The sequence below is a fragment of the Elephas maximus genome, chromosome 3 (assembly GCF_024166365.1).
Source record: "Elephas maximus indicus isolate mEleMax1 chromosome 3, mEleMax1 primary haplotype, whole genome shotgun sequence".
In the NCBI taxonomy this organism is placed as follows: domain Eukaryota; kingdom Metazoa; phylum Chordata; class Mammalia; order Proboscidea; family Elephantidae; genus Elephas; species Elephas maximus.
In genome coordinates this window covers 198849522-198872350 of record NC_064821.1, presented here as the reverse complement: position 1 = coordinate 198872350, position 22829 = coordinate 198849522, and the positions used below count along the sequence as shown (strand labels likewise).

At 48.5% G+C, this 22829-nt stretch overlaps 2 protein-coding genes across 3 annotated transcripts in view; both read right to left on the bottom strand.

Annotated features, from left to right (window-relative positions):
* Window positions 1-358: 358 nt before the first annotated feature.
* On the bottom strand, window positions 359-9992 carry CASQ1 (calsequestrin 1). The gene is made up of 12 exons (XM_049876033.1): window positions 9979-9992; window positions 8870-9312; window positions 7095-7179; window positions 6162-6262; window positions 5861-5972; window positions 5382-5455; window positions 4888-5018; window positions 3484-3529; window positions 3016-3070; window positions 2703-2803; window positions 1812-1886; window positions 359-669 (listed from the first exon to the last, which is right to left on the bottom strand). Exons 2-12 carry the CDS (start codon window positions 9146-9148, stop codon window positions 538-540), a joined length of 1191 nt encoding a protein of 396 aa, XP_049731990.1. The 5' UTR covers window positions 9149-9312; window positions 9979-9992; the 3' UTR covers window positions 359-537.
* Window positions 9993-13628: 3636 nt separating this feature from the next.
* LOC126073839 (sodium/potassium-transporting ATPase subunit alpha-2) overlaps window positions 13629-22829 on the bottom strand; it is an 84823-nt gene continuing 75622 nt past the window's right edge. For both annotated transcript variants that reach the window (XM_049880957.1, XM_049880958.1), the window contains exons 20-23: window positions 16745-16875; window positions 16531-16632; window positions 13986-14077; window positions 13629-13690 (exon numbers count right to left, since the gene is read on the bottom strand). In XM_049880957.1, the coding sequence (XP_049736914.1) occupies window positions 13662-13690; window positions 13986-14077; window positions 16531-16632; window positions 16745-16875 (354 nt within the window). In that variant the 3' untranslated portion in view covers window positions 13629-13661. The remainder of the gene's footprint in view (window positions 13691-13985; window positions 14078-16530; window positions 16633-16744; window positions 16876-22829) is intronic.

Below are 22829 nucleotides of genomic sequence, written 5' to 3'. Positions count from 1 at the left end.
CATCCCAGCCTGCTCCCTCCTGCCCAAGGGTGAGACTTCATCAACAGACACTTGCTCATGCTGCCCCAGATCTCTTTATTGAGACCTCTCATTTGACCCAAATACATTAACAAGAGACTGCTGTGATACAGCCTCAAACACTACCCTCTCTTCCTCCTGGCTAGGGGTCAGAGACTGAGCATATAGGGTTTGAGAGAGTGAGGGAAATTGTTGCTTAGGTGGAAGGAATGGGAGAGAAGGGGACCTGTAGATATGGCAAGAGGAGAATCAGGGTAAAGAGTATAGAGAGTGATGGAAGAAACATATAATAGATGTTGGTAAATTATGAGACAAGAAACACAAGTCAGATGAGAGGGCTTGATTGGCATCTAGGGCAAAGTAGCTCCTTTCCTCATCAGATGAGGGGGACAAGGGTCTCAGCACCAGCATATAGACCCCAATGGCTTAGTGTCCCTGGAGGAGCTCAGGGAAGGACAGGGAAGGCAGGAGGGAGCATGAGAAGATCAGTTGGAGCTTGGAGATGGTCACCGCAGCTAACTAGTCATCATCGTCATCGTCATCATCTTCTGTGTTGATCTCGCCCGCCAGCACGTCCTCCAACCAGTCCTCCAGCTCCTCAGCTGAAGGCAGGTCCTCCTCGTTGTCCATCTCCATCCATATGCTATCCGCCTAGGAGATAGCATGGACAGGGGCCAGAAGTTAAGCCTGGCTTGGGTCTTTGGACGTGTCCTCCCACTCATTGGACTGTATATTCTTCCCCTGCATCCCCTGTCACTTGTCGTTTCCCTTCTGTTAGCGGCCAAGGAAGCTGGCCAGGTAAAGGCCTAGATTAGAAGAGTGACAGTGGGAGTAAGTGGAAAGAAAGGATGGATCAGCAAAGAGACCTTTTCCCTTCAATTTTTCGTCCATGCTCTTGCCACGCTGGGCTTCCGAAAACAGACCTCTCTATCATGCCCTTGATGCAAAACCATTGGCCTCTCTTCATGGCCTATAGAACGAAGTCAGCAACTCTTCAGCATTCAAGGCTTTTCCAGTACCATCCTCAGTGATCCCTAGACTCTCAAGCCACGCAAAACGACTCTTTTTCCTGAGCCTGGTATTCATTTTCCTATTTTCAAACGTTTGCCCTGGGTTAGTTTGGAAATAACTCTCCTTACTCTTCATTTGTTGAAATCCATTTTAGATGCCACTTCCTCTTAAACCCTTCTCTGGTTCTCTGAAGCAGAAACCACTTTGCTCTCCTTTGTGTTTTCCTAGCATTTGCACTTTTATTATGTAAAGTTTATCAGATCTAGACTTGTATTGTAGTTAATAGAATCCATGTCTGCCTCCCCAGTTAAGACTCAGAGTTCTCTGAAATAAGACTGTGGCTTCTTCAACTCAAACATTTTGAAGGACCTCATGTCAACGGCACTGGCTTTTCATGTGTGGATAAGAAGATTTCTTCCCTCAAAGATCTCAGTCTACTTGGAGAGACAGGCCTGATATATAAATAGCGACATAAAAGTCATGTTCTAGATGCCAGTGGGCTCTGGGAGTGTCAAGGAAGGAATGACTCCAAATGGAAGATGTGGAAAGACTTTATGGAGATGAGACAATTTGAACTGGGCCTTGAAGGATGGGCCACAGGTTTCAACAGGTGGAGGCAAGGATTGTTCAGGTCATGAATCTTCCTCTCCATCTAGCCATTAGACTGGGCATGCCTATTTCCTCTGGGAAGGACTAAATCCCTACTTAGCAGAGCAGAGGAGAGCTAGCTATGCTGGAAAGCAGAGCTGGGGGCCAATAAGGGGTGAGGGGCGAAAACTCACATCAGTAACGTTGACAACTCCTATTTGTGGAGCTGACAAGTCGATGTCAAACGTCTTCTCCCAGTATGGTACCAGCTGTAGAGAGACCCAAATATGGCAACTTAATGGAGTCTAGGAGCACATTAAGTCCAAGGGGGTGAGTGTGAGGGTCAGCGCAGGGATAAAGAGGGGATATTATGAAACCACAGTGGATAGGAGTGAGTCCAGCTGTAGGTCCTGAAGGGAATGGGTAGAGTTGAGAAGTAAAAGAGTAGAAATTCCAAAGGAAAAGTATCAGGAAGGGACACTGGCCCTTCCTTCCTGAGGAAAACTAAGTAGGAGACTCTGTTTGGATCCTGGATCTGCTATTAACCAACCTTGGGATCTTGGGCAAGTCAATTCTTTCTGACCCTCACTTTCTACATCTCTAAAATAAGGTGGTTATGTCTGGTGATTGCTCGTGTTCCTCACGTTTCTATTTACTCATTCAGTTACTCCTTCTACAATGAGTGCTAAGTGGTGAGGATTCAGCTGGGAATAAAACCATCCCCAGAGACATGGACTCTTCTAAGATTGAGTGTGTGTACTCATGTGCGGAGTTAACAGGCCCATCTGTTCACCAGAACATTGGTTTTCTCTAGAAGGAGTCAGCACTGGGGTACATGAGGTATCTGCCCAGCCTCTGCTCTGGGAATCATGTGTTTTGTCCCAAACAACTCCCTTTTCTGCCTGTTCACCATCCCAGGATACCTCAATGCCCACAATGCTCTTAAGCAAGCAACAGGCATAATCTCCAAGGGCCCCCAGATAGGAGTTGGGGATAGGGGCTCTGAAGCAAACTCCTCCTCAGAAGCCCCAGTCTGAGGCCCCACTTTAGGACAACAGTATGTGACCAGGTTGTTAACCTCTTACCAGAGGGAAGTCATCAGGGTCAATCCAGAGGATGCTAAGATCAGGGTTGTCAGTGTTATCTTGGGCCACAGACTTGAGTGTCTCTAAGAATTCATAGCCATCTTGGAGGAAAAATAAGTAAGAACCATGAGGAGGGACAAAGAGGAATGAGGCACAGAGGAAAAATGAGTCCAGATCTATTTCCCTGACTCCCACAACTTCCTATCTCCAGCCCAGACTGCCTGCAAACTCTCTGCTCCAACAGGCACACCCATCACTCTCCCACCACTACTGCCTGTCCCCTATCCAATCCAGTCCGGTATTCATCCCTTACCAGGATCAGCTTCCTCTGCAAAGGCCACAATGTGGATTCCATCCAGGTCATCCTCCTGTTGGGGTTGGCGGGAGGGTTAGTTATACTTCCTGACGTTGGAGAGTCCAGAACAGACCCTAGACCTTCCTCGAACCTGAATTTTGTGGAAATCTAAGTTCTGGCCAGGTATTTTGTGGTGATGACCCTTTTCCAAATGACACTGCCCCTCTCAGCTCCAAGGCCCCCACACCTCTTCTGGAACTCCCTTTAGCCCCAGAGCTTGAGGCTCTTCCCTTGTCATCTTCATCCACTTATGTCTGCCTCCCAATTTCTGATATGTTCTTCAGAACAGAAAACTTTCAGCCTTTGCTGGTGCACTGTCTTTTCTACAAGTGGGTCATGAGGAGCAGAAGGTGGGATGCTTCTAGGACTTGAGTCTTCAGCAACCCATGTTCCCCCGAGGGCCTGGCCCTGGCTGGATGCACTCACCCAGGTCTCATACATACTCTCAGGCTTCAGTTTCCTCAGGGTTGATCTAGAAGAGACAGGTAACAGTGGGTAAGGAGCCCTCGTGCACAAACAGGTTAATTGGTTGACTGCTAACTAAAAGGTTGGAGGTTCAAACCCAGCCAATGGCTCTGTGGGAGAAAGACATGGCTATCTGATTCCATAAAGATTACAGCCAAGAAAACCCTATGGAGCAGGTCTATTCTGTCACATGGGCTCGCTATGAATTGGGATCGACTTGAAGCACCTAACAACAACTCAGTGGGTGAGAAGGTCAGCCCCTTCCAGAGGGTCCCCATGGCAGAGGCTGCCTCTGGGTCATGCCCGGGGCACAGACAGCTTGTAGCTCAGAACAAAGCCAACTGACAAAGTCTAAGCTCTGGGCACCAGGCCCAGATCATTGCATAGTGAAAGCAGGTGGGAGAGGGGAAGCTGGGCAAAGGGGACTGGAAGAGAGACTTTCGGGAGAAAGGTGAGAGAGAGCCAGACATAGAGGGTATTCATTGATTTATTTATTCAGTCACTCATTCAATAAAATTGAGTCCCTAATATACTCTAAGTGTTGTGCTAGGTGCCATGTAGGCAGAGTTGAACAAGGCAAACACGGGCTGTGCCCGAGGAAGGGGATCATAATCTAGTGGGAGAGAGCGAGAGTAAGTAGTGTTTACACTGATGAATGGGCATCCCCAGTTGTGGAGTACTGTGAAGGAAGAGAATTTTGTCTGTGTGTGTGTGTGTGTGTGTGTGTGTGTGTGTAGAGCAAGGTTTCTCAACCCTGGCACTACTGATATTTTGAGCTGGAGAACTTTTTATCGAGGGGCTGTCCTGTGCATTGCAGGATGTTTAGCAGCATCTCTGGCCTCTACCCATGAGATGCCAGTAGCAACCCCCCAACAGAAAACGTCCCCAGGCATTGATTGCCAGATGTCCCCCGGAGGGCAAAATCTCTCTCCTCCTTTCCCCCATTAAGGACCACCTGTGTAGGGTAATGTATTGGGACAACCATGGGACAGATCTGGGTTAGAATCCCAGTTCTGACATGACCTGTGGAACCTTTTTAACTGAGGTTGTTAAAAGGATTAGATATAATAATAGAGAGAAAGCACTCATGTGCTGACTTTGTGTAAATCACAACATCACAATGAATGATGCACATTTAAGGAGGATTTCCTCTGTACACAGCTCCGGGCTAAGTACTGGGGTGTAGGATATTCGGCAAAATTATCAGTGTATCAAGGGACACTGCTCCCCAGAAGCACATTTATCTCCGAGTAGGACCAACTGCCTGGTGGGCTGAGTGTCCTCCAGCCTATGTCACAGACCACAGACAGGCTTTCTAGCCCAAGGAGGAGCACGCCCACTCAGAGGAGTGCCCCAGAACCCCACCTCCTGTGCTTCTCCACGAAGCTGACAATCTCCTCTTCGCTATTGGGCTTGTCTGGGATGGTCACCGGTTCTTCCGTGAAGGCCTCATAGAAATCGATTTCATTCAACTTCAGGGTCAGCTTCTTCGCCACCTTCGGGGGGTGGGAGACAGGGAGGAGTGGAGCAGTGAGATGCAGGAGCACGCTGAGAAGTAGTATTTATGGGAGAAGGCATGCTAGGAAGGGAGTCGGGGGACTGGGTCCTAGTCTTGTGATTGCTACTATGACATTGAGCAAGTTTCTTAGCTTCTCTGGGCTTCAGTTCAATGTGAGAGAGGTGGGTTAGATAATCTAAAGCCCCTTTCAGCTCTTAAAATCTATGAGACAGAAAGGGCTCGGGGTGTTGGGGAAGTGTTGGCGTGTGGGAAGGGCAGATCCCCCACAGATTCTGGGAGAGGAGGCTGGAGGGAAGAGTAGAGGAGTGAGGGAAATCCAACATAACCATGGGTGGAGAACCTTGCTGTCGAAGGTGGCGAAGAAGGGGATGTAGGGATGAAACTCCTCGGCTGCGTCCTCGTAGGCTTTGAAATCTGTGAGGGGATACAGAGTCAGTCACCGGGGAACCAGGGTGTGCCAGGGAGTCATCCCCCATCTGCCTCTTTCCAATTCTTCTTTGGAAGAATTGAATGGGTAAGGAGCCCTGGGGCTGGGAGTAAGGAGAATTTCATCCTGAGAACCCACCCCCATCCACTTAGAGTGGGTAAATATAGTAGGGTTGCAGTAGGGGGAAGACAGGATGTTGGGGGTATATGTTTGGGAAATACCCAGAGTGTACGGGGATGTGAGCAGCTGGTGGAGGTGACCAGGGTAGGGAGAAGAAGTGATGCAGGGAGTTCAGAGATAGAACAGCTGAGACAGCGGTGACGTGGAGAGGTAGAAAGACAGATGAAACAGGGATTCAGGCAGGGAAACAGAGGAGTTTGAGGGTGACCCACGCTCTGAGTCTTTGTTCTTGAAGTAGCCAATGAGTTTGATCTCATCTTCGATATTCTCAAATGCCTGCAGCTCTTTTTCACCCTCAATGAACTCCACAGGATCCTCTAGGACCTGGAAGAGCAGGGACATTGAAGGAAGAGATTGAGTTTCTATCCTTAATGGGAGGGCCAGAGAGAGGCGTTCAGGGAGAAGAGGGCTGGGTGTTAACAAAGTGTGTGTGTGTGTGTGTGTGTGTGTTGGTGTTTATAGAGGGATGAGCAGGAAGTCAAAGCAAGCCATGAGGTCCAAGAGAATTCTCACATCAAGCAGAAACTCCACTAGGGTGTCAGCAGAAAACTCGCCGTCATACTCAATGACTTCATCTCCCTTGAACACATAAATGCTGTCCTCTTCAATTAATCCTAGGGAATGAGCCAGAGGTGAGCCATGATCCCAACCTTCCCACAGATCCAAGGGTCCAAATCCCAGGTCACTCTGCGTTCAACCATCCAACTTAAGCCCACATCCTCTGCCTCTCCCTTGTCCTGCCCTGCTCACTTGCATTGCCCCTGAGCCCCTGCACCCCTGATGTCATTGCGTGGTTTTAGCCCAGGATGCTAGCCTTATAGGGGAGCCAGGTGGTAGAAATTCCGGCCATATTTCTTCCTTTCTCTCTCCCTGCCATAACTGTAGATGAATATTCAGGCTACCTCCTCTGAGGACTCAAGTTGCTGACTCCCAGTCCGGCCCTTTAACCCTCTGCTATTACGGTATCTATGAGTTGGGATGGACTCAACAGCACCTGGTTATTACTGGCGAGATGACTTCATTTTTGCTGACCTCGCCCCTCCCCCATCCATAGCTGGCATCTAGGCTCAAGCCTGTGCTGCCCCCTGGTGTCCGGGTGCTGTAACCCTTAATCTCAGCTCTGGAGGGGGAGGGGTTGGAAGAGGGGTAGAGTATTCCCTGGTACCCCTTCCCCACTCCAGCATCTAAGATCTGTTTTTGTGTTTAAATAGGGGCCAACCTCACCTCTCTCTGGGATTTGCACGTGGGTCTCTGTAAGGAATAGAGGAGAGGCTCGGACCCCCAGCCATAACCCTCCCAATCTCAGTTTTTGACTCCTGCCTTTAAGAACAGGCATGGTAGGCTTCCCCAGCCCCTCAGCTCCTGAGGGTTGCCTGCTCAGTCATCCACCCTAGGCCCCCAGTCTCACACACCACCTTCCCCTTCCTGCCTCTCTCATCCCCTTACCTAGTTTCTTGGCCACAGCTGCATCCTTCTCAGAGTCCACCAGCCCGAAGCCAACACCCTTGTCTTCTAGGACTTGGGCTGCTAACTGGAGGGAGGGTTGGGGTTAAAACTAGCCCCTGGAGTTCATATTAACCCGTATTCCCCACTCCTTCAAACTCGGTCAACTGGGGTGCAGGGAATATTAGAGTTGACCTTGACCCTATGCTAGGATCCAATATATTCCCAATTTCCCTACAACCCCACCCTGTTGGTCTTTAGTTCAATTTGAATTCCTTTCCCTTTCCTGCTCATTTACAATGTGCTTTTTATGTTGCTTCAGTTGACAGAGGCTGCTTCTGAAGGTCTGGGTCCTCCACGCCATCCTGATCAAGGCCATGCTCAGGGCGGGAGCGACATTAGCAGGCCCTGGGGAACCCAGTGGGAGGAAGTACAGAGGGCAGGAGGCTAAGGCAGTGGCATGAGGAGGGCGGAGGGAGGGAGCGTGGCGGGGGTTTCGTCATGCCCTGGGGACTGGGGAAAGCCAGATTGCTGGGAGGACAGAGTTTCTGCTATTTCCCACTCTGCCACCTCTCCCCAAGAGAGGAGAGGTGACCCAGGCCCAGCTCTCCACCCAGGTCTGCCCCCTTTCACTCTCTACTCAGCCTGTTCTCAGACTGTGGCAGTCACACCCCTAGATCTCTGCCCCCCTAAGCCTCCATCTTGGCCTGCACCCTGACTCACTCTGCCTTGGGCTCGGCTTCTAGCTTTACCCCATGCAGACTCTGCACTGTGATTCTCAGGGCAATGGGAGCAAAGAGGGTGGCAGGTGGATGGTCTGGGATACTGAGCGCTCAGGAAAAAAATACTTGGCTCATTAATTAGCCCCACGGGGGCAGGGGCACGAAGAAGGGTTAGCCCTGCAGCCCGGGTGCCTTGCCCTGAAATGCTCCAGACTCTGGGCAGGCTGAGGCCTCTCTGCACCACGAAGCTGGTGACAGGGCCACAGGAGCCCAGACAAGCACACTCAGACATGTTCTGGGCTTTAGCAGGTGTGTGGAATTACACCTCCCCACTATCCCTAAACACCGGCTTTTCCTTTTCTTTACAATAACCCCTCTTTCCTTGAAGCTTTAAGTCAGCTTGGGGGGTGGGGAGAGCCTTCCCACAAAGAAAAGATGGGAAAGGCATTCAGAAGCCTCCGTCAACCACAAGAATTTTCCAATCTGGGCATTCAACTTGATCCAACAGGGACTGATGGGGAATGAAGGTGGGGGAGGAAGAGAGAGGGCACTGGAAGGGCAACAGAAGGTGTGGTGGCGTCTAGGAGATATTTAAACATTTAGCCCTTAAATAAGTGGCATGCAAATAAGACCAGCTATATTTAAGCTGATACTCAGGTTGAGTCTCTTTGGGGTGCAGCCCCTAATGTGTATGAAGAGAGGGCTAGGCGAGGAGGTTCATGGGCAATTCTCCCCCTTCTCCTGAGTGCCTCCCTTTTCATTTGCCCCTCAGCAAAGGACACCCCAGTTCTGGCCAGACCTAGCACTTCCAGGGTCCTGTAGCACGGAGGAGACAACCCCCCGCAGCCCCTGCAATTGCCTACCTATGGTGGTACTTTTGGGTTCCCGAGTCTCTGCTGCCACCTCATGCCACGGTGTCGTCTTGGTCAAGAGGGATCCTGCAGCACTGACCTCACTCCCCGATCCCACCCTCAGACTTCTACGCGGGGCTGTGGGATGGGGGCCCATGGAGAGGCCCTGGGGGTGCTCTTCAGGCCTTTAGGCCCCACCACTCACCTCCAGGGTAAGCTCCTCCATCTCGAACTGCCTTTGTGAGGCTTTGTCTTCCGCGGGGGGCTCATGATAGAGCAGTGCCAGCACCTCATATTTCTTGAACACATTCTTGTAGTTCTTTGCATTGACATTGATCACACGGTCCACACCATCGTACTGGGGGAAGTCCAGCCCTTCCTCCCCCTGCACCCCTGACTGGGGTGTCCCTAGCACCAGCAGTAGGAGCAGTGCCAGCCGCAGACCTGACAACACTCTGGCCCCCATCCTGTCCGTTGCACTCATGGAGGTAGTGGGCTCTGGGTGAGTGCTCCTGGTCCAGAAGGAGGTTAGCTGGGGTGGGGAGGGGCCTCTGGGTCCTGAATCCTGAGGTAAGGGGCTCAAGGTGGGGGCGGGGTGGGGAAAGGCCCAGAGCAGTGGACAGAGAACACTGCTGGGTCCTGGAGAAACTGGAGACAGAAGCCAAGAGAAAAGGGTCAGGAGGAGGATTAGGAACAGGGGGCGGAGAGGGAACCAGAGCTGCCCCTGAAACTGGCACCTCTCGGCCCCCACCTGGTCCTGTCTAAATATGTCTCCATGGTTGGCAGGAGGGATGGATAACCTTCTGAGGCCAGGACAGCGCCATGAGGGTCCGAGTCCTCCCACCTCAGACACCTCTCACCCAGGCTCCCAGCGGCTCCTTCCCTCCCCCTCCCCCACCGTCCAGGGCTCCTCAGCCCCTGTCCCCACGCTGGCCCGTGAGCTTATCACCATATTAAGAAAGGAAAAGGGAGAGACGCCTGAGCTAAAAATATGACCAGATGAGTCGGAGGTAAATGAAGCTGGGGCTGGGGGAGGGGCAGTACGGGGGTAATTAGGGAGAGCAGAGGGTAGGGCAAGTGTAATGACAGAGAAGAAAATGGGGGGTGGGGAGGAGGAGGCATTGTGGGTCTGAAGTTAAGTTGATAACAGAGGACAAAAGGGGGACAACTGGGATATCGGCTCCAAGTCCTAGGAATCTGTGAGTCCCCTGCAGGTAAAGCTGGTTTCTTTGATCTTGTGGGGGGGGGGGCGGGGTGAGGGGGGGACAATACAAGTGCAATCCAGGCTAAAAGACAGAGACCCCCTGCAGTTACCTGTAAAGCACCAGGACAAGGGATGAGGTCATTCTCTGAATAAGAGATGGAGCCCAGTCCAGGGCTGGTGACCTGGCTCAGCTCCAGCCAGTTTCCTTTTCTTCATTCAACATTCCTACCTTGGGAGTGCAGGGAAGAACGAAGGATAGGGTGTGGGATGAGGCATGCTGGACGGGATCCCATACAGTAGAGATGCAGTTTTGGGGGTCCTCTGCCCCGAAGGCCCAAGATGAAAGGACTGTGGCTCTGGGGAAAGTCATTTGACTGCTGCCAACTGCTTGCGCTCTCTGCCATAGCTTGGGCTCCATGTTCTGGAGTAAATTCTGAAGGCCAGTGGGGAGGGAGAACTCCCAGGGTGTGAATTCCAAGGAGAGGGAATTGCTACTATTCATGCCTACCCTTTTGAAAAGATGGAGAGGGTTACATATAAACACTAGGAAAAAGTTAGCCCTGGGAGAACCTGAAGAAGTGAGCCTTGTGCCATGAACCAACATAAGAATAGATTAATTCTGTGCACCTGAGGTCCAAAGTGGAGTTGGGGGCACAGGGGTTCTAACATCTTGGATCCCAGTTTGGAGGCGAGAAAAGAGTCGATGAGTTCAATTCTGAATACCTCACAAGGCCTTTCAAGTAAACTGAGGCAGGAGGGAGACCATGGAGAGGCCCCCACCCCTACCCTAGGCATCTCTAGTTCTGGAGAGGCAGCGTCTGTTTTGCACCAGGTAGGGACATAAGATTCTGTTAGACAGAGGCATAGCTTTTGCACACTCCTGTGGTGTGGACCTCAGCAGGACTGAGCAAAGAAGGCCACAGGCTATTTCAGCAACATAGCAGGAGTGGGTCCAAGAGGGACAGCTGTCACTGTCATAGGGAAAGCCAGAGCTAGACCTAAAGCATTGCATGTTAGCACTGACTAAACCAAAAAAGCCATTGCTGTCAAGTCGAGTCCGACTCATGGTGACCCTGTAGGTCAGAGTAGAACTGCCCCATAGGGTCTCCAAGGAGCAGCTGGTAGATTCAAATTGTTGACCTTTTGGTTAGCAGCCAAACTCTTAACAACTGCACCACCAGGGCTCCATGTTAGCACTGAAGAGACCTCAAAATCCCATCTCCTGCCCTCACAGGGGATTGGCAACATGCCCCAAGCCCCCCCCCCCCGTTCAGTGCAAAGACAGCTGGGAGAAGTGGGCGGGCCACCCAGTAGATGGCCTAGATGACACCCAGCCCAAATTCCTCACTTTTGCTGCACTCTGGAGAAGAGGGAACATTGGACACAGACATTGGATGCTATACTTTTCCGAATATGAATCTGACCTTTTGTACTCCCATGGGTGTAAGGCAGGACTAGGTGGTAACTCCGGCCTGCTGCACTATTCCCTAGTGCCCTCCTGCAGTGGGTAGCCTTCCAGTGATTCTCCCCAGAGCCAGAACTTTTCACCTTCCTCCTGCTCCCTCTCCTTGTTCCCTCTTGCTCTCTATTTCCACCCTCACCACCCGCCTCACCACCCCTCACTGCCTGTCTTCCTCTCCTCTCTCCAATGATCTGTTTTCCGCTTTCTACTCAATCCCCTTCCCTCTAAGCCCCTGACTTCAGGCCTTTGGACTTAACAGGCTTCAACCACTGGTATCAAATGACCCTGAGTCGAGACCTCTATATTTTTAACCCACCAGACACCCAAAGCTCTTGCTACTGAAACCCGAGGAGCTGGTCCCTCCACACTCCCCCTCCCCACCTCACTCATACACACCCTGGCCCCTCAACCTCCTAGGGTTCTGGTTCAGCCACGTCAGCAGCGCTGGGGAGGGACCCCAGACTGATACAGCCCTGTCCCTAGGAGACCTTGTGTTGGAAGAGGGACGAGGATGGAACGGGAGAGAGAGAGACCTCTGAGGAGGGGCCTGTAGAATGGCTGGCTAGACCTTTTTATGGTTTTTCTTGGCTAACCTATGGCCTCTCATCTTCCAGAACCACCCGTGGCTCTTCCTCCATCACTATCAGGGTTTGGTTTTGTGTTTTTTTTTTTTTTTGACCCAGCCTTCATTCTAAGACTAGTCTACATCATGGTTAAGGGCCAAGTTCTGGAATAAGACAGACTTAGTTTCCTCATCTATGAAATGGGGTGAGGTATGAAAATACATTTGTTGTGAATTAATTGATGATGTGCAAAGCCTTTGTCCCAGTGCCAGGCATAGTATGCAGCCACCTAACACATGTGTTTTGTTCTTTGTAACAGCCTACAAAACACACTGCCCCCCCCCCCAACTTTCCTTAGTGTTCTTCTCTGGCACTGCATGCTTTTGTGCACAGCCAACCCTCTGCTCTAAGAGGCCTGAGAATGAACTGACTCACAGGGCAAATGAGTGAGGAGATGGAGGGTGGCTTATCTGGGACAACTCACTCATGAGAAAAGAGGCACAGCAGATGCTGGAGCCTAGGCTTAAGACCAAGCTCTTGGGAATGTCCATCACCCCTAGGAGCCTGGGGCGGAGGGGCGGGTGCTTCGCCTAAAGTAAAGGCTACAGGAACTCAAAGTGTTGTTACAGACTCTATTTCAGGTGACACCAGAGAAAATGAGCAGAGGGGTGGGATAGGGTTGAGAGGCCCAACTGAATGGGGATAGAGGGCAGGGGACCATAGTCTTCTGGAGTCCCTTCTTTGTGCCCAATCCCTTCTTCAGAGGAGAAGCTCTGATCCCACATTCACCACTCACCACAATATTCCCAAGTCACTGGGACCTCTCTGGACCTCAGGCTCTTCATCGATGCAATAGATCTCTTCTAGCACTAAACCTCTATGAGTCTACAAGCTGATCCGAGGAATCCAAGGTGGGGGCTTCATGACCCGATCCTGCCCACACCCAGGGTGAGTACTGTGGCCCCTTCCTGTAAGGCTGGGTTCAGCCGCTCTTCTCCTCATCCTCTCATTTCTCTGATCCCAGTTTGACATTGGGGGCAGTCACTTGTCTTGCCCTCGTTCTCCAAGGGGCAGAGAGTGACTTTAAGGTGGAGGATAGCCCTCAAGGGGCAAATATGCTTGACCCTGCTCCCCTCCCAGCCTCAACTTCAGTCCCTGAAAGACTTCCCTGGCCTAGTTACCATGAAGATCGAGGGAAAGAGCTTCACAGTCATCATCCCTCGAAACCCCAAATTAACCCATTGCCATTGAGTCAATTCCAACCCATAGCACCCCTAAGGGACAGAGCAGAACTGCCCCATAGGGTTTCCAAGGCTGTAACCTTTACCAAAGTCGACTGCCACATCTTTCTCCCACAGAAGGGCTGTTGGGTTTGAACCACCAACTTTTCGGTTAGCAGCTGAGCGTTTAACAACTGCGCCACCAGGGCTCCTCCACTCCCCAAATATCAGATGCAACATATTCAGCCAAGTGAGAGTTGGTTCCAAACATTTACTCTCCAGACTGGCTACTGGGTTCAACAGAGGCCAGCACCCCCCCCCCCACTGGACTCTAGCCAGACTCAGGCTCTACTTGCCCTAACCCACCCTCATCTGCTACCCGTGATGTCCTCAATCCAGCCCCAGAACTGCCTGTCTCTCTCGTCCAAGGTAATCCATCTCTGCTTCCAACTCAGAGGCCCTCTCAGATGTGTCAAACTCAGAATCCCTAACCCTTGCTCGCTCCCACCCCCAGCCCCATGTCGTGTGCAGCTCTTCCTCTGCCGAGCTCAGTAGTAGGTCTCCTGCTCCAGCCAGCCTGTGGGTGAGAAGAAACCAGAGTGAACTGGGAGAAGGTGGCAGGGAAGGCACCAAGGGGAGACCAGCAGAAGGGGAAGGAAGGCCTAAGTGTCTGGAACACAGGGCACTGAGGATGGGAAGGAATGGGGGTGGTAGAGTGAGAAGTAAGGGCTGGGCCCAGCACAGTGAAGACCAGGCAGTAAGGTGGGCAGGTGAAGAGAAAGGCAGTGAGTCTGGAAGAACCAGGTGTGATGGGAGAGCTAGTTAGGGGGCTGGTGGTCCAATAGTCAGAGCAGGGCTCAGGGGCGCCTCACCGCCAGGCCTTCGTCGGATGATGTATTTTCTGAGTTCATCATAGGTGAAGATAAGAAGGCTGTAGGGCATGGCACAGACCCACCAGGTTACCCTGTAGGGAGCAAGAGTTGGCCAGTGTGGTAAGAGATACGCAAGCCTGAGAAAATGCAGAGAACAGCACACAGGAACTCAGGGTTTTATTGATGACGTGTCCTCTACGTGTCAGGGACTGTGCGGGGCTGTGGGCACAGAGATGAGTACCATCCAGTCGATCCCTATCTCTGAGGAGGTTGGAGTCCAAGGGGTGAGGGATTGAGGGTGGAGAAGAGTGGCACAAGACAGAGACATAAAAAGCCAATGACAAGGAGTCCCTGGGTGGAGCAAACGGTTAAGCACTTGGTTGCTAACCACAAGGTTGGTGGTTCAAATCCATTCAGAGATGCCTTATAAGAAAGGCCTGATGATCTACATCTGAAAGGTCACAGCTATTAGGGAAAAAAAGCCAGTGACAATATGACAAATGTCATATTAGAGATGCAGGCCATGTTCACAGACACTACCCACCAACTTTTGTGAAGTCATTGAGGGAGATCCCCCTCTGCTTTCCAGGTACTCTATGCCTTGCAACCACAAACAGGAGGTTGTTCAAGTATGATGGGACTATCTGAGACATTCCTCAGAGATCTAGTGTGGGGACATTTCTTTAGGGGGTAGGTACACTCTTCGCTATAGCAAAGATGAGGAACATTTTTCTTCCTGAACCTCTTCTATAATTAGAGACCAGGAAGATGGATTTGTTCCCTTGGATGACAGAGAGAAGAGCTGGCCTAGACCAGTGCTGTCCAATAGAAATGTAACATGAGCCATATATGAAATGAAAAATTTTCCAGTAGCTGCATTAAAATAAGTAAAAAAAAAAAAGGCAGGGGAAATTAATTTTAATAATATATTTTGTTTAACCCAATATACCCAAAACATCATCATTTCAACATATAATCAATAGAAAACTCACTAATGAGATTTTTACAGTCTTTTTTTCATCCTAAATCTTTGAAATCCAGTAAGCATTTATACTCGTAGCACATCTCAGTTCAGACACTAAATTTTCAGGAGTTAAATGGAAATGTAGTCCAACCAAAACAATAAGATCGTGTTTAATAAATATTTTATACTGGTTTAGTTTCTAAATTTAACTTAGTTAAAATTAGATGACATGATGACAAATTCCATTCTTCAGTTGCACCCCTTATATATCAGAAGGATAGTGGTTACCTTTTGGACTTCCATGGGCCTAGCCATGTTTACTCTACACACCCCAACAAATATAAACACTTATATATAATCGCCCATGCATTCAACAGCAGTCATATGTCCACTCCATGTCTGTGTTTGCAGTAGGGAAATAAAACTGATAACGTGATAGTCTTTGATCTTAAAGAGCTTAAGGAGATCAGGGAAAAGAATGTAGATGAACACACAAAACCAAAAATCACAAGATTAGGTGCAAAGCTTTGTGGTTGAGTACATACCAAGTGCTTTAGGAGCTCAGGTGATGCTCAACTGCATTTATTATTACTTATTTGAAATTAACAATAAATTGCATCATTTATCACAACAACAGTAAACCAACTGTTAGCTAGGGGTGTGCCGTGACCCAGGCACTGAGCTTTATGTATTATATACAATTTTCTATATGCGAGTCTCACAATCATCTGCCAGGTGTGTGTTATTGAGACTCTGCAGAAGCTGAGGCTCAGGATGGTGACACACTTGTCCAAGGTCACAGAATAATGTGCCGCAGAGTAGAGATTCAAACCTAGGATTGTCTGCATCTAAAGCCTGGGCCAATTTCTCCTATTAAACATTAACTGAGCATCTACAGTGTGTAAAGCAATATGGAAGACGCTGCAAGGGACACAAAGGTGAGTGGTGTGTGCAAATACATAGACAACGACTTGAAAGAACACAGGGGAAATCGCTAACAGAGGTGACCTATGCAGGGTGGGGGAACAAGGAGTGGCAGTGAACGGGGAGTTTTGCTTTCCTCTGTAAATTTTTAAATAGAATTTTTTCGCAACAAGCATGTCTAATGTCAAAAAAAAGAAAGAAAGGAAGAAGAGAAAAATCTTTGGGTTGACAAAGTCCCAGACCTTGAAGAGTTCCAGTATGCCCACCCTTATACACACACACATTAAAGCATATTTGCGTAAGTACGGCAGAGTTATCCATGCGTAGATTAGGTTATTTTTATGGTTACTTTTCAGCTTCAAGCAGCATGTATCCTTGGATAGCCACACTACACATCACCATAAAAGATTCCACTCTGTTGAACACTGGTACGTCTGCTAAATTTGCATGTTTAGTGGGTTTTGATCACTTGTCATGGTTTCTAATAACTCCCTAAATAAGATATATTTATCACAGCATGGATGACTCTCCCCTTCCATCACTGGTGTAACCCCATTTACCCAGGCAGATCTGACTATCTTGTTCAAACCCACGTTTCTCCCCCTTGCTCTCCGTGTACCCTGAGATTCTCATATGGGCATCCTTTGCCTTACTCACTTGAGTGGGTACATTCGCAGGGCCATGTCCATGCCTGGAGTGTAGGACATAAAAGCAGCTAGGAATGTCTCCTCCACGATCCCAAACAGTAGGACCTTGTTTCTGGGAAGAAGCATTTATGGGTGTTGGTGAAAGGGAGGAAGAGGCAGGGGGCGATTCCATGTCCCAGTGTCCAGGTTGGGAAGAGTGTTGGGGCATTTGGTGGGGTACTCACTTCATGCCCTGCTGGAAGACCGAGTTGCGGCGGGTCTTGCAGATGATGAGGTCAGCCCACTGTACAACCACGATGCTGATAAAGAAGGCTGTATGGCACGTGAACTCCACCACCTTCCGCTGCTCGAAGGTCTTGGGGGAGGGCAGGCAGAGAGGGAGTGTCAGAAGGATAGTGGCTGTAGATACATCCTAAAGTCTTCCTCCCTCTCACGTCCTCCAGGATCCCCAAGGCTAAGTTAGGTCCTCTCTCTTTAGGCTCCCACGGCACTTCATTCATCTCTCTGTTTCAGCACTTCTCATGTTATATTATGATTTGTCCATGTGTTTTCCTTACTTGACTGGGAGCTCCTCAAGGGCAAGAACCTTGTCTAACTTATCATTGTGTATCTCCATGCTTACTTCGCTGAATGGCATGTAGTATGTGCTCAGTGAATATTAAGGAGGATGGTGTCAGAGAAGAAGGTGGAATTGCAGGGCATGGTGGAGTCAGAGGAACTAAGTCAGAAAGGAAGGTGGGGCTAGAGGGAAGAGGAATGCCCAAAGGAGGTGATAATGAGACATCAGTTTATTCACTCATATTTTATACATAAGGAACTTCGAGTCTACTGGTGAAGATGAATATGCTATGTTAGTATGATAAAACCAAAAACCAAACAAGTTACCATCAAGTCAATTCCAGCTCGTGGTGGCCCCATGCGTTTCACAGTAGAACTGTGCTCCACAGGGTTTTCTTAAATAATTTATGTATTTATTTTTTGTTGTTGAGAATAAACACAATAAAAACTGTATGCCAATTTAAGTTTCTACATGTGCACGTCAGTGATATTGATTACATTCTTCGAGGTGTGCAACCATTCTCATCCGCCTTTTCTGAGTTCTTCCTCCCCCGTTAAAATAAACTCACTGTCCCCTAAGTTTCCTATCTAATCTTTCGAGTTGCTGTTGTCAGTTTGATCCCATATAGATAGATCTGAAAAGAGCATAATAATCAAGGCAGACATTCTCTACTAGCTAAGCTAAACTACTGTTTGGTTTTAAGAAGACTTCAGAGGATACTTTTAGTTCAAGTTTATAGGGTTTTCAATGTGATCTCTTGGAAGTAGACAGCCAGGCTTTTCTTCTGAAGCACCTTTGGGTGGTTATGAACCACTAATCTTTTGGTTAGTAGCCAAGCACTTACCCAAGGACTCCAAAAAAACCAGTTACTGTCAAGTCGACTGAATTCATGGTGACCCCATATGTGTCAGAGTAGAGCTATGCTTTCTAGGGTTTTCAATGGCTGATTTTTCAGAACTAGATCGCCAGGCCTTTTTTCTGAGGCGCCTCTGGGTAAACTTGAACCGCCAACCTTTCAGTCAGCAGTCAAGTACATTAACCATGTGCGTCACCCAGGGACTTCAATAGATCAGCTATAAAGGACAGATCACAGGGGACTACAGGAACACAGAAGAGGCACATCTAAATTAGACTGGAGAAAAAAGCCTATGTTAAAAAAAAAATAAAACACCATGTTCATAAATAACTCATAGGTCAAATAAGCATACTTGAAAACATGTAGGACTGAACAATAATGAGGTACTACATGCGTATCAAACCTCATGTGATGCGGTTAAAGTTGTACTTGGAGGAAAATACACAGCCTTAAATGACTAGGAAACAATGGCTGAAAATTAATGAGCCAAGAATCCAATGTGGAATGAGATTCATCAGTACATTTTTCTGTATCAGTTCATTCTGCCACCATTCTCCTTTACTGCAGTCACCTACCATCCCTGGACCACTTCCTCTCATTTCTGGAAGATTTAGCTCCTGACTCGCTGTCAGACCAACACTACTCCTGTTGTAGTTTCTGGAGATTTAAATACTGCTATGTTGCTGATCCTTCCAATACCCTGGTCTCACAGTTCCTTGATTTCTGTCTTCTACAATGATGTTCTCCACCCCACAACTGGGCTGCTCACTCCCGTGGTTATACGCTAGGTATCGTCCTTCCCAATAGCTACCAGACAAAATAATCAAACTCATTGCTGTTGAGTTAATTCTGACTCATAGGGACCCCATAGGGTTTCTGAGGCTGTAAATCTCTATGGAAGCAGATTGCCACATCTATCTCCCATGGAGGCGCTGGTGGCTTTGAACTGCCAAACTTTCGGCTAGCAGTCAATTGCTTTAACCACTGTGCCACCAGGGCTCCTACAATTCCTCCAAAATCTTGTTTCAAATATCTCTCTCCCTCTCTCCAACCACCATCTTCTTTCCTTCTTACTCATTCTAGTATCTCAACTCCCACACTTTTGGAATTCTACTTGGACCTACAATCCACTTCTCCCAGGCCCCTAACCTCTTTGTGGCCTCACTTCCTTTCTTACCTAACTTAAATCCCATGGCCCATATTTCTAATAATTCCTTTACATATACCTTCCACTCCCCAGACTGTCCCATTCACTAATTCCATCTATTTACTGACTCTGCACCGGCATCTAGGAGCCAAACATGGCTGGAGAAAACACAGAGCCATGCAGATTAGTCACACTTTAAATTCATGACCATTTCAGTGAAGCCCTTAGTGCTGCCAATGGATTTATATTACATTTCCCTGTCCGTTCACTCTCCCACTCTGCCACATCTCCTCTTGCCTCAAATCTTCTCCTCTGTTCTCATTTGCAGCTGATAAACTTGCATCCTATATTACTGAGCAAAGAGAAGCAATAACAAAACGCTCACAAGCCCTCCCACGTGCCTACCACCTCACCTGTGTCTGTGCCTATAAACTGTTTGCTCTTTTGTTATTGTGGATTCATGGCCCTTGTTTCTCCCCTTATCCATAAGACCCCATCCTACTTCACCCACCCAAGGACATTGCTCCAATAACTGTCTCCTTTCTCTACTGTATCATTTTTTCTCCTCTCTACTGGATGGTGGAAACCCTGGTGGTGTAATGGTTAAGTGCCACGGCTGCTAACCAAAGGGTCGGCAGTTTGAATCCGCGAGGCGCTCCTTGGAAACTCTATGGGGCAGTTCTACTCTGTCCTATAGAGTAGCTATGAGTCGGAATCGACTCGACGGCACTGGGTTTACTGGATGGTTCTCATCATGTACATTCCCTTCAGCTAGGGCTCATTTTTCTGACCCTCTTTACAGTTAAAAAAGGGGGGCGGGCAGCAGTGGTTCAGTGGTAGAATTCTCGCCTTCCATGTGGAGACCTCGGTTCAGTTCTGGGCAGTGCACCTTATGCTCAGCTAATGCCCATCTGTCAGTGGAGGCTTACATGTTGCTATGATGCCAAGCAGGTTTCAGGAGATCTTCCAGACTAAGAGGGACTTGGAAGAAAGACATGGTGACCTACTTCCAAAAAGCAGCCAATGAAAACTCTATGGATCACAACAGTCTGTTGTAGCCATGAGTCGGGAGCCGACTTGAGGATAGCTAACAACAGCTTTACAGTAAAACACTTTTTTTTTTTTTTTTACTATCTCCAATTTCTCTCCTATTTTCAGTCAGGCTTTTGCCCCCATCATGCCATGAAACTGTTCATGTTAAGATCACCAGTGACCTTCTAGTTGCTTGATCCAATGGTTAACTTTCAGTGTTCATATTATTGCCCCAATCAGCAGTATTTGACACAGGTGATCAGTCCCTCCTCCTTGGTGCATATTCTTTACTTGGCTTCCAGGAATCCACACTTTCCTGGACTTTTCTCTACCAGCCACCTTCTCAGGCTCTTTTGCTCCTTTTTCTCCCTTTTTTATCTAAATGTTGGAGCCCCAAGGTTTTGTCCTTGGTCCTCTTCTCCTCTCTAGGAGTACTCACTTCCCTGGTGATGGCATCCAGCCCCACAGCTTTAAATACCATCTAAATGCCAATGACTCCCAAATTCCTATCTCCAACCTAGGTCTCTCCTCTGAACTGCAGACTCATACATCCAACTGCCTCTCAACATCTCCATTTAGATGTTCAACAGGCATCTCACACTTAACATGTCCCAAACTCTACTCTTGATTTTTCTCCCAAAACCTGCTCTTCCTCCAGTCTTTCTCATTTGAATAAATGACAACTGCATTTTTCTAAGAAACCTTAGATCCTCAGGCACAAAGCCTTGGAGTTATCCTAAGGCTCTTCTTTTTCTCATCCTATATCCAATCCATCAGCAAGTTCTCTTGTCACACCTTCAAAATATTTCCAGGTTCCAACTATCGCTCACCACCTACATGACTCGTGTCATGGTCCAAGCCACCACTTGTCTGCATTACTGCAATAGTCTCCTGTCTTCCCTGCTTCCATCCTTTGCCTCCCTCTTGACTATTCTTAAGACAGCTGTCAGAGTGATCTTTTGAAAATATGTCTTATCATGTCAGTGGGAAGAGCAAACACACAGCCTGGGGAAAGGGGAGAGGAGGCTACGGGGGCAGATTATATAAAGTCTTTCATGTTAAACTATAGGTAACCCCTGGGAAATATGAAGTCAGTGGGAGGTGTAATCAGGTTTCCATTTTAGAAGGAGCACCCTGCTGGTTGTATGGAGGATGGCCTGGGGGCAGGGAAGACTGGAGTGGAGAATCTAGGTGAGAAGTGCCTAGAGGGCCTGAGCCAGGTGAGGAAGCGTGGTTGGAAAGCAGAGAGGGAGTCAGGAGTTATTCGGGAAGGAAATTCGAGTCTTCTTTCTTTCTTACTTTGGTCACTTGATTCATCAGCAAATCCTTTTGCTTCTACTTTCAAAATAGATCATGCCTCTGACTATTTTTCTTCCTCCACCCCCATCACTACCATCTTAGCCCCAAACACTATTGTCTCTCATCTGGACTATTGCAACAGCCTCCTCTCCTATCTCCCTCTTGCCCTCAGCAGCCATAGTCTGCCTTTTAAAATCTATGTCCGATCACCTCACTTACTCTATTTAAACCCTTGTAATTTTTTTTTAAATGACTTCCATCTCATCTAGAATAAAACCCAGAGTCCCCTCCTTGACCTTAAAAAACCAGAAACCAAACCAGTTGCTATTGAGTTGACTCCGACTCATGGTGACTCCATATGTGTGTGACAGAGTAGAACTGTGCTCCCTAGGGTTTCCAGTGGCTGGTTTTTTGGAAGTAGATCACAAAGCCTTTCTTCTGAGGTGCCTCTGGGTGAACTTGAATCACCAACCCTTAGGTTAGCATTAACCGTTTGACCACTCAGGGACTCCCCTTGGCCTACAAGGCCCTACGTTATCTGACCTTGCTGCTTCCCCATGTCCCACTGCTTCTCCCGCCATACTCCTGCTTGCTAAGCATGCTCAGTTATGCTACTGGTGCTTCTCCATAAACATGTCAAACAAATTCCCAGGCCAGGGCCTTTGCACATGCCCTTCCCTCTGCCTGGAACACTCTCCTCCAGAAGTCCACATGGCTTGTTCCTCCATCTCATCAGCAAGGCCTCCAAGAGCACTGTTGTATAAATAAGCCGAGGTCCCTGGGTGGCTGAAAACAGTTTGTACTTGATTACTAACCTAAAGGTTGGCTGTTCTAATCCACCCAACAGTACCATGGATGAAAAGCCTGGCAACCTACTTCCATAAAGATTCCAGTCAAGAAAACCCTATGGAGCAGTTCTACTCTATAACACAGGAGGTTGTCATAAATTGGAATTGGCTCAACAGCACACAACAACAACAACAACATAAATGAGCCAAAGATGGCCTCTGTTTATTGGCCCCAGGTTGTCCTCTTCTTTATAGCAAGCTAAGGCCTGTGTCTTAGTTATCTAGTGCTGCTATAAGAGAAATACCACAACTCAATGGCTTCAAGAAACAGAAATTTATTCTCTCACAGTCTAGGAGGCTAAGAGTCCAAATTGAGGGCGTCAGCTACAGGGGAAGGCTTTCTCTCTCTATCGGCTCTGGAGGAAGGTCCTTGCCATCAATCTTCCCCTCTCCAAGAGCTTCTCAGGGCAGGGACCCTGAGTCCAAAGGACATGCTCTGCTCCTGGCTCTCCTGTCTTGGCAGTATGAGGTCCCCGTCTCTCTGCTTGCTTCTCGCTTTTATATCTCAAAAGAGATTGACTTAAGGCACAACTTAATCTTGTAGATTCATTCCAGCCTCATTAACATA